This window comes from Cataglyphis hispanica, chromosome 1 (assembly GCF_021464435.1).
Source record: "Cataglyphis hispanica isolate Lineage 1 chromosome 1, ULB_Chis1_1.0, whole genome shotgun sequence".
Classification (NCBI taxonomy): domain Eukaryota; kingdom Metazoa; phylum Arthropoda; class Insecta; order Hymenoptera; family Formicidae; genus Cataglyphis; species Cataglyphis hispanica.
In genome coordinates, this window is record NC_065954.1 from 10,890,333 (window position 1) to 10,901,479 (window position 11,147).

The 11,147-nt window shown below is 29.7% G+C and overlaps 1 protein-coding gene across 2 annotated transcripts; it reads right to left on the reverse strand.

Moving 5' to 3' along the window:
• Nucleotides 1-423: 423 nt before the first annotated feature.
• LOC126850027 (relaxin receptor 1) lies at nt 424-10,531 on the reverse strand. 2 transcript variants are annotated; one of them, XM_050592626.1, is made up of 21 exons: nt 10,229-10,531; nt 9,342-9,461; nt 8,922-8,987; nt 8,741-8,852; nt 8,450-8,521; nt 8,297-8,368; nt 8,071-8,214; nt 6,865-6,933; nt 5,929-6,000; nt 5,772-5,843; nt 5,212-5,283; nt 4,839-4,910; nt 4,558-4,629; nt 4,179-4,249; nt 3,911-4,072; nt 3,290-3,435; nt 2,578-2,728; nt 2,213-2,342; nt 1,640-1,830; nt 791-949; nt 424-704 (listed from the first exon to the last, which is right to left on the reverse strand). In XM_050592626.1, the coding sequence occupies exons 1-21, from the start codon at nt 10,314-10,316 to the stop codon at nt 634-636; spliced, it is 2,184 nt and encodes a 727-aa protein (XP_050448583.1). In that variant the 5' UTR covers nt 10,317-10,531; the 3' UTR covers nt 424-633. The 2 variants fall into 2 exon arrangements, with proteins under 2 accessions (XP_050448583.1, XP_050448592.1); XM_050592635.1 differs by lacking the exon at nt 10,229-10,531 and having other exon boundaries at nt 8,922-9,035; nt 9,342-9,401.
• Between the last annotated feature and the right edge of the window lie 616 nt (nt 10,532-11,147).

The following is an 11,147-nucleotide window of genomic DNA, read 5'->3' on the forward strand; positions in this document are numbered from 1 at the left end:
CTTTAACGATTTAAGCGAAAATTTTAAATTATTTTTAAATGTTGTCTATGACAGTTTTTATTGGAGATATTTTGTTTTTTCCTTCGTGCGTAAAAATAACAATATGACAATTATTGAAAATCTCTCTTTATTGCACATTATAGAATTTGTCATAAAACATCTTACAAAACTAAAAGAGATATATTATTCCATTTGAAAATGAAGTAGACATATTATTCTGTTTAAAAAAAATTTAACTATCATGGATAATATCTACAAAAAATAATTTAAAATTTTTGTTTAAGTCATTATATAGATATTCTTAAACAAAATAACATTTATTTGAAATATTTTTTATATAATTATTATTTAAAGAAAAAATTGAGTGTACACGTTTAAAGCAAACTCATTTAAAGAAACATAAAGATTTTTAGAGTTCTCATTTATAACTACATTTATAACTATCTGTTATGCGCACAAAAAAATATCGGCGATAGTAATTTATGTAACATTTAAGGAGCTCAATATATATTTATTAGACGAGTTTATTAATTTTTAACTCTACTTTTCGAATAAAATCTTTTCATTGCTAAAATCGACGAACGGTGGTATTCTTCTCTTCTCTTTATTATGTTTAGTCCAGATGGGTAATAATTAAGTCGCGTTTTTATCAGTAATTGTAGTTTTGTTGGTGGTCTTTTGTTGGCAGGCCGATTCCTGTGAATCTGCGATAAAAGCGACAAATGTTTTGTTAGTTTACTCAGTGGCAGAGAATTCGGATAATTGTTTATGTCAAAGTGCATGCACAAACCTTGTCTGGAATATTTCCTCGACATATATATGCGCATTCTTCCGAACCAACTCTCGTTGAACCTCTCACGAAATTTCGGCGTGGTAAAAGTATATAACAACGGATTAATCGCGCTATTCACTGGCAGAATGAAGATCACTACCCAAGCGTGCAAATCAGCTATAAATTTTATACTCAGTCATTAGTGTATATCACTTTAATTTAGAATCATGCTACTGTATAAATAAATAACTGAACTCTCCACGTATCAATATTTTTTGCATGTTCTAGTTTTATGTACGTTTCTTATACCCCAACATTAATAAATTTAATAATAATTTAAATGAATTTAATGATAATTTAATAATCCTTTAAATCGAAAATCAAATGATAAACAATATATTTAGGGTGTCTATTCATTAAAAAAAATACATGGAAAATCTGGAATTTTCAAGAATTTCTTTTGTTAATTTGGAAAAAATTAGAGAATTCTTATGGAATTTTATTAAAACTGAAAAAATTAAAAAAACTGAAAAAATTAAAAAAAAATTATTTCTTCAATAATTTTGCTCTCATATTGCAAATAGTCAGCAATCCAATGAATTATATTTTTAAAATATATTATTATAAATATATCTATCTTTGTTTATATACTATCCAATGTCTTCGAAAAATATTGCACATGCAGTACATATTGTTTTATTGTAAAATAAGTACATAAATAAGCTTAAGGATCACGCAAACAACGTTGTTTGTATAAATATATAATTTGTATCTTTTATGATGTGTAAAAGTATAAAAAATGCTAAATTATAAGAGAAAAAGTTTCTTTTTAATTGAGCAACAATTGGTTAATGAATTTCTACTTACGTGGCACAGGATAGTTCATCATGGCGAGAATCTTCAATCCTATGATCGGTGCCCAACACGCCGCATCTGTCAATACGATTAGAAAGAATCTGAGAGCAAACTCGGAATCGCCGACCGATAACGGTGTGGCGTGGCGTGTTCTCCAAATGCTGGCGAACATGGCAGCGTAAACGTAACCAATAATCATCAATCTGTAAATGAATGCAATGATTGCTTCGAAACGTTGCCTACTTCCAACGCAATCAAGAAATGAGAGAATTGATCAAGCTCGCGCAGTACACATTGATTAAATTTTTTTGTTCAATGCTATATCATTCCTACGTGATCAAATTTGCTCGAAAATTCCAATACTAATAATTAGAACAATATGCGATATCGAGAACTAGCTTGAAAAAAATTATTTTGGTATAATTTTCTTTTTATAAAGATATTAAGAATAAATTTTACCCTCTAATCGTTGTATCATCGATAATTAAAATGAACTGCAATCTATTTTGAATGCGAAACAGCTGATTCCATATATCGCATAACTACGTTCAATTTACAAGATTGTTGCAATAACGCGCGTTTTACCCGAGGAGATTAAGTCCCAGGAAGATAAAGGCCGAGTATTCCCAGCCTATTAGATATGGATCGTCTATGTGTAGAGGAAAGCACATTCCATTGACACCATAGTATCTCGTGCTGCTTCTCCAGTGGATTACTTTCAGATTCGGAAAAGATAATCAATCCGTCAGAATCAATGATAATAAGAAAAACTTCCTGCTATTCCCCTATTTTTTCTCGAAAGGATCTTGAGATTTTTTTCAAACAGTGCAATAATTACAGGCACAAATATATATCTCACTTAAAATAATAAAGAAAATTCTATGTGTGTAAGAGAGATTGAAATTAAATTCAACAAAGAATAAATAAAAACGTTGTCCTCGGAAACAAACCTGGCATAAGAGCAAGGATAAATCCGATAATCCAGATGACAATCATCGACGAGGATGCAGCTTGAAAAGTCATGGTGCGATGGCCTTTCAAAGGTGCTGCGATCAAAATAAATCGCTCCACGGACATGAATGACAGGATGAACACAGAAACCTTATCGAGCAATTTAAGAGATCATGTATTTGAATTTTCTGACATCATCGATGTTTTAAATATTTATACTCTCACTAAAACTTATATATACATATATATATATATATATATATATATATATATATATATATATATATATATTATATATATGTTATTATATATATATATATATATATATATATATATATATATATATATAAGTAGAGAGAAATAGTAGAGAGAAGTTTATATATATATATATATATAAAAATTTCTCTCTACTATTCGGAAAAATAAAAATTAGAATCTAGTAAAGGAAATTAATTAAAGATGCCGTATTTAAAAAATTTAAATTTAAATTATTTGCAGCAAACATGAAAATGGTTTTCAATTGACATTTATTTAGTCGACAAAATCACACAAATGCATTTAATTATATCTAAATGTATACTAATAAAATTGTAAATAATGTACGTTAATTTTTTATTATAGCTAGATTTTTGGTAGTAACGTAGATGGTTATTATTAAGTAGCAAATTGTACGTTGCAAATAGAAAATTGTCGGATTCATGGTGTTAATACCTCAGATGACATCATTGCCAGCGCTCCAAGAAGCGTACAGGACCACGAGGACATCCACGTACTCGCTTCCTGTTGGTAGTTATCGCGGAACCTTGCGTCTTCTATAGCGATTATGAAGAGATATATTCCCATCAACATGTCGGACACTGTATAAAAGGATTGCGTGACTTTACCGCCTGGTGATTTATGGTGGACACAACATTAATATGCTCTATCGATCATAGTGTTGCACTTTGTTGTTAACCGCAACAATGATAACTCGCATGTACTTCGTGATTCGGTACGAATCTACCACGAGTCATTTGAATAGGATTATTTACGTCGTCGTTATCTCTTCTCTATAACGGTTTATGCGATATTTAAAGAGCAACTTTCTTGTGTCTAGCTTTCAGATTTTTACGAAAATCCCGGCGAACGAAATATATGTATCATTAAAAATACACAATCAATATTCAGAACCACAAGATGTCAAGATGACAAATGTCAAAAAATTATTTTCACCACATTTTTATATCTTTATGTCACCATTTTCTTTTTTTTGGAGATTTTGAAGAGTGAAAGAAAAAGGATTTTATTTCCTCGTCAAGTTTATCGTTTAGATAAACATGTTTGCACAATTACCTGCAAGATTTCTGATAATAATACTTAAAACACGGTTTTCATCCTTGGCGGTGAATCTTCCCCAAAGAACAAGACTATTACCGAGACAAGTGACACAAGATATGCTCCAAACAGCAGCTCTTAATAGAGATTTACTCAGCAAATGGGATGTCGACGACACACCTTGAAAAAAAAAAGAAAGAAAGAGACGGTGGAAAAAGAAGAATGCCAAATTAATCAATCGCTATTATAATTTAAAAACTTTGTATACAATCGCGATATATCTTACCATCACTAATGGGTCTGCATTTTTGTACCTTTGGTGCATAGGTCATGCAGTAGTGAAATTTTTTGAAGTATCTGAAAAATTTAGAATTTTATTTTCACGATTTATTTCGATGGAAATTGTATTATATAATAAAGACATATATAAATAAAAATTATTAATTAATAATTAATTACATATATTCTCAGCTAAACTTTTTAATTTTTATTTATAATGTTAATCTAATATAAAAATTTTGTCGAAATAATGCTTCATATACAAGATAGAAAAGTTTTTTTGCTTGTTAATAATTTTCTGCTTGTTAATAATTTGCAATTTAGTTTTTTTTATAAATTTAAAATAGTCATTGCATGCGTTTTAAATAATTATAATAGGAACGTACACGAAATCAAGTTTTGGAAATATATCGAATGCGTTCTTTTCCATATTGTCCATGTTTATATCCTCGACACCTCTGAAATTCAAAGTCCCAATATAAAAAAAATGGTTTTATTTGATTCATTTTATCTCAATATATCGATATAAATTGATATAAAGAATATAAAATTTTTTCTCACGATATAAACCTTACAAAATGCACACATCGATAACTTTAGGCGCATTGACATATGGGAAGAAATAATACAAACTATATTATCTTTGGAAAAAAGATCCAATACTTACAAAGAGCGAAGATTGTTCAGTGGATTAAAGAGCGTCATTGGTAATTCGACGATAGGATTGTAACCAATTAATCTGAAAAGACGGAAGATTATATGAGAATGAGAGAGAGAGAGAGAGAAATTATATTTGCTAGAGTAACATGTTTTATTTTACGAACAGATTCTAGTTTATATCAATGCAAGCTTAAATTATAATCAAAAACCGGTTGCACAAGCACGTACGTGATGTTTCCATAGTTTACTTTCGCCAATAGATACTTTTAGAGGTAAATACTAGCGAATAGATCTCAAGCACGTACGTAGCTCGAGCATTTAGAGGTGAGACTGATTATCACGCGAATTATATACATTACGACACGGATATTTGCACTTACAACTTCGATAAATTATTTACAGGCTGGAATACGTTTGACGGTATCATGACTATCCTGTTGTAGGCCAAGTTACTGAAACAAGACCGCGTGCATATTAATTACGTTCGATCTCTGATAGAGTCTAGAGCAATCGATTCGTTAAACGCGGCGCAGTTTGAAATTAATTGTGCGTTTGAAGAAACTTTTAGTTTCCGATTTCTAATTTGCAGTCAATTCATTAGACTTAGCGCAGTTCGCATTTAAAGTAAACTTTTAGTTTTTCTAATTGTCTCTGTAAGAAATCTTTAATATTTAAACTTCGAATAGATGCGAGTTAGAATCTTATGGACATAGATAGACTGATAAAAAAGTCAAATTGCATTTGATTATATTTATAAAATAATGTCGGAAAATGAAACAGGAAGGTGGATACTTTAAACGGAATTCGATCATGCGCGTAATAATATTGCGTGAATAATCAAAGCGATGCATTTTATCTTGATAGCCCATGGTTACGATAATCCAACCACTGGATACCGTTAACTTGAGAAATCGAGTCGCATTAATATTTATGCACTTACAGCTCAACAAGTTGTTGCAAATTTCGGAACGCGTTCTCATTGATGTTGGTTATGCTATTGTCCTCCATACTCCTGAATCATCGTTGCGCCGTTAGTTCGCATGGATCTTATTAAGAATGACAGTAATCGCTTCTCCGTAATCTACTTACGTACGTACAGTGATTTCAAAGCGGGGCATCCGGCGAATAAATCTTCCGTTATCGACTCGAAGCGATTTCCATCTAATATTCTAAAACGCAATTTTGAAAAATCGATTGTATGTGTACATATCGTTTCTGATTCTTTTTTTTTTTCTTTTTTATTAAGGACTCAATCTACTCTAGCATAAAAAATTGATGATTTTTTAGAAATTTTTTTGAAGAATATTAGAAATTGATCCTTTTTTTGATGTTTTACATATATTTTTATTGACATTTAAACAGTATGTCTGTATTCTTAAATCTTGTATGTTTAGCTTTTCTTTTTTATTCAATACAAGCCTCTGCGTAGCACCTTCAAAAATGCATGATTCTATGGTGCGATATGCTGCTCCTCCGTGTAATTGTCTGAAATGAAAAAACTCAGTCTAGTTTTATTTCGTAGGATATATTTTCGGGAATTTAATTTCATTAGAAATTGAAAATAAAGTAGTGCTATTTTAAAATAGATATTCCAATTTTACTAAAATTTTTTCACTACTTGAAGATCAGAAAAATATTAAATATTTTTTAATTTTAATTTTAATCATCCCAAGTTTATTTATCCCAAAAATATATCTTACAGAATAAAACTAGACCGAGTTTTTTCGTTTTAGACAATTAAACGAAAAGCAGCATATCACATCGCCATTTCAATCATACTACATGCAGAGATTCATATTAAATAAAAAAAATTGAATATCCAAATTTGAAAATACTGATGTACTGTTTAAATATCAATAAAAACATATGTAAAATGCCAAAAAGATCATTTTATAATATTCTTTAAAAAAAAAATTTTTTAATCATCATACTATTAAAGTAGATTGGGCTCTTAAAGCTGTATATTAAAAAATTTTTTAAATTATCATATTATTAAAGTAGATTGGGCTTCTTAAAGCTGTATATTAGCTTACATTTCTCCCAATGTCGGTAATTGTGGTAGTTTGAGGGTAGATTCCGTCAACATGTTCTTGCTCAGATCTCTGTCCATAAATAAAAAAAGTAGGTTAATATATCAACATTATAAATCAAAATTAGCAAATATGTATAACATAATCCTGTTTCTTAAAGCAGCATGTCAATGATTATAGACAATTTTACTCTTGTGAATAAAAACGTGTATTATATATAGAACGTGTAGAAAGATATTTCTTTTCAAAAGAAGCAATATACCGACAAACGCCCATTAACTGTAATTTTGCTGCAATTTAATTTGATCTGATTGAAGTAAAGAATTTGCATATTAGTCGCTCTCGTATAAGTTATCAAATTACTGTACGCATCGCGAAAATGCAAATAAATCTGTATTTTCGAAACGACTGATATACTGATATACAATAAATAATAATCGTGCTTATCGTAATAAATTATATTATTTGGAAATTGTAATAATTCGATTTTTCCCAAAGCTCTTCATCTTTTATGGATCAAAAAGAGCAATATAAACCGTACAGATAAATAGAGCAGAATATAAGATTTTAAATGATAATGTTAAGTAAATACAGAGATAATAAAAAAATATCCTAAACACAGAAAACATATAAATATTTATTTTGCAATAGATGACGAAAAGTCAATAGATTAAAATCGTTCTTTTATATTATATTTTCCAAATAATTTTGCATATATATATATATATATATACAGAGTGTCCGGTGTCAATCGCATTACCCGTCGTATGCAGATAAAGCAGATAAAACTGAGGAGAAAAGTCCTGTAGCATTTTTTTTTATAACGCTTAATAAGAGAATTATTATTGAGTAAAGTCTGACCAATCATCGCCGATCTTTAGCCAGACGCATGTCAGGGAGACGCTGACAGCTGAGCGCTCACGCACACATGCTAGGCGCGCGGCTCATTGACGTGCGTCTAGCTCGGCGATGATTGGCCAGACTTCACTCAATAATAACTCTTTTATTAAGCGTTATAAAAAAAAATGTTACAGGACTTTTCTCCTCAGTTTTATCTGCTTTATCTGCATACGACGGGTGATGCGATTGACGCCGGACATCCTGTATATATATATATATATATATATATATATATATATATATATATATATATGCAAAATGTTGTATCGTTGTTTGATAACTTTTTATACTGTGACAGTGTTTATATACATCAAGTACACAGTGGTGCTATTTTCCAAATCAGAAAAATTTGCCGTCGCAATTTTATTTTGATCCAGCCTCAGGGTTTCCAATTTATCCAATCCCGTTAAATGTCCACGTAATATTTCCTTGATCCTATTATTCGTGAGAACTCTGTGTATACAAACAAATATCTTTACATACCAATGTCTTATATATGTATAACCGTCATGAAATATTCCTTACTTGTACTTACAACCAAAACAATTCAGTTTGGTGGAGGAATGCTCCTTTTTCCAATTCGACTATATTATTATTATCGAGATATCTGAAATTATAGAAAAGATTATATATAATGATTTTACGCGGAGAAATTCATAAAGAGTTTTGTTGAATTTTTATGACTTACAGTAAGCGTATCTTTGGATATTTCGATAATGCATTACGAGACAAATGCGTAAGTAAATTTTCGGCTAAAAAACTGTAGAAGATCGACACTATTAATAATTGATAAGAGTATACATTTAATTAATATAATTTCCCCTCATAATTCTATTTAAAAAAATCAATCATTTTGCGCAAGTTAATAATATTAATATATTTTTTATTATTAATATGTGCGTAAAACCTTTGGCTCTATATAAAAGTATTATTACATATTACTACATAAGAAACATGATTTTTTTTCTACAGAGCGTACATCGCTGTGACGTTTGATGACAATTTCTGAGGTATTTCGGTATAATTCGTACAAGACACACGACATACATCATAGACACATCTATCGTCATCTAGTGCGTCCTCGAATGCATCTGCGGTAAAAAGTATATGTAATTTATTAGGCGCTGTTAAGTATTTATTGCATTACTTTACGATGTTACCGCAATTTTCCAAGTTTTCCCAGTCTCTGTCTTTCATAAACCAATCCCACGTTCCGTGCATGTCAACTGCGCAGCAAATTTATCGATTAGAAGAGCGAAACTATCTTTGGAAATCTAGAAATCAGGATAATTTTTTTCCTTCAAATGTAATTAAAATAAATGAAAATTAATAAACGTACTCCTGGATTAAAAACGCGCGCATTGCTTCGAAACTTTATTAATTATATAACGAATTCTGAAGTAATAAATAATACAGTTTTGTAAAAAGAATCGAGTTCAGTTGCTGTGGCACAAAAAAAAAGATTTACGTATTTTTATTATACAGCCATTATAGCTACACAATTTTTAATATATTAGAATAACAATTAAAATATGAGCCTGGCGGAAAATGTGATGATATTAATAAGATCTGAAACACACAGCAATTTTCCATGTCTTCATCGTCGCCAAATGGACAATCCGGTATACCATTGCACCAGCTACGTTGCGGCATACATATAGTGCTCTTATGACAGAGGAACGTACCGACAGGACACTTGTCTATAAAATGGATACGAAAAGGTATCAGAATACGCGCTTTTTATCATAATTTTTTGTTAAACGGTCACAAAGTTGAGAACAATTATTTCCGGAGATTGACATGCGGCGGTTTTTTACCGCAACATTTTATTTCATATTCTCATCTTGTTGGGAGGCTGCGTATATAATCTAATAGTGCTCGAGAAGTATGCATTTTTATCTTGTAAAAATGACATGAACGTGCTAAGGCATAAGAAATAGTCACTGATTTGTGAGTAATTGCAATGACATTCACATACTATCTACTATAGTATAAAAAATATTCCGGAAAAAAAGAATTGTGTTTAATGGTCACAAATAAAAATTGCAATTTTTTTAAAACGAGAACATACATAGTTCTTTCTTTTGATTTTCCATGCCTCAAATAAATATAACTTTTTTTTTCGAATGCGATACACATTATTTTTAAAACTGACGAAAATTTTTTTTAAATAGAAGAAGATATGAAACTTTTATTATACTTACTTTCAAACAGCTTAATTTGCATTAGTGACATTATATAATTTATATAATTTATATAATTTAGAAAACTCTGTGCTTACAAGTTAAAATTTTTAATAAAAAGGTTTATGTTTCTTGTTTATAATTTATTAAATTTTCTTTATTTTGCGGGAAAAAATATAGTAAGAACGCAATCAATCTTGATAATATGTTAAAATTTGATTGAAACAATAAAAGTAAAATCCGCTTCAGACAATCAGATGCATCATTCAATTAATCAATCATACCTTGATTGAAGTAGTACATAAGTCCGGAAAGTATGCACAGCGTCATAATTAGTGATGCACCGACAAGAATGATGTGTTTATACCTCATAATGTTTTAATAATTTCTTCTTCGTTTCCTTTCACAGTTAGATTATACTTAATATATCTTAAATATGATCGCAATCTTGAAGTTTAGAAGAAGAGAGAGAGAGAGAAAATTGAGAAAATTTTTTTAATTTGAATTACTATGTTGATGTTTTCACCATGTAACACCTCGGAATACTAACTGTATGACACTAGTTGCATCCAATTGCTCGTGGTGTAAGCTCCAACACATTGCACACGCGCTCTTTGCCGATTCTGCAGAAGCTTTTCTTTGTATGCATTTCTTCTCCCGACCAATCGCCTCGCTCGCTTATTATTGAATATATAGTATAGGAATATGTAAATGAAATTTACTACAGATGCAACAAAATTTTTTATCTCTTTCGCATTTCTACATTATATATGCATGCAAAACTATTTTGACACAGTACAACACTATAAAATTTTATAAAATGATATACATAATATTAATAAATAATAAGTAATTATATTTACTGTAAAATAGCTGCCGCAAAATAAAAAAAAAATAATTTTGAATTTAAATAGACGATGAAATCATTTTATTGTACAAATCAACTTTAAAAGCTAGTAATACATTTAAACGTGAATTTATGTTTTTACGAGATAGTCCTAAAATAAAAATAAAAAAACCACTATTATAATATATATAAAATTATCGTTGAATTATTTTAACTTATGAGAATACGAAACAGATTTTAAAGATAGAGATGTGAGTTACTATACATTCGGGAACAATTCTTTGTCACATTAAAAATCATTCGAGAAAGATACGCAAGATTTAAGGTCAAAATACCACTAAAGCTATGTCTAAAAT

What these genes read in the sequence shown, in the direction of transcription:
- LOC126850027 (XM_050592626.1), bottom strand. Translation starts at nt 10,316, where the DNA reads ATGAGGTATAAACACATCATTCTTGTCGGTGCATCACTAATTATGACG. An exon ending in CTGAACAATCTTCGCTCTTT is followed by an intron (nt 4,630 to 4,838) that starts GTAAGTATTGGA and finishes TTTGAATTTCAG; the next exon opens with AGGTGTCGAGGATATAAACA. An exon ending in TGGCAATGATGTCATCTGAG is followed by an intron (nt 2,729 to 3,289) that starts GTATTAACACCA and finishes TTGCTCGATAAG; the next exon opens with GTTTCTGTGTTCATCCTGTC.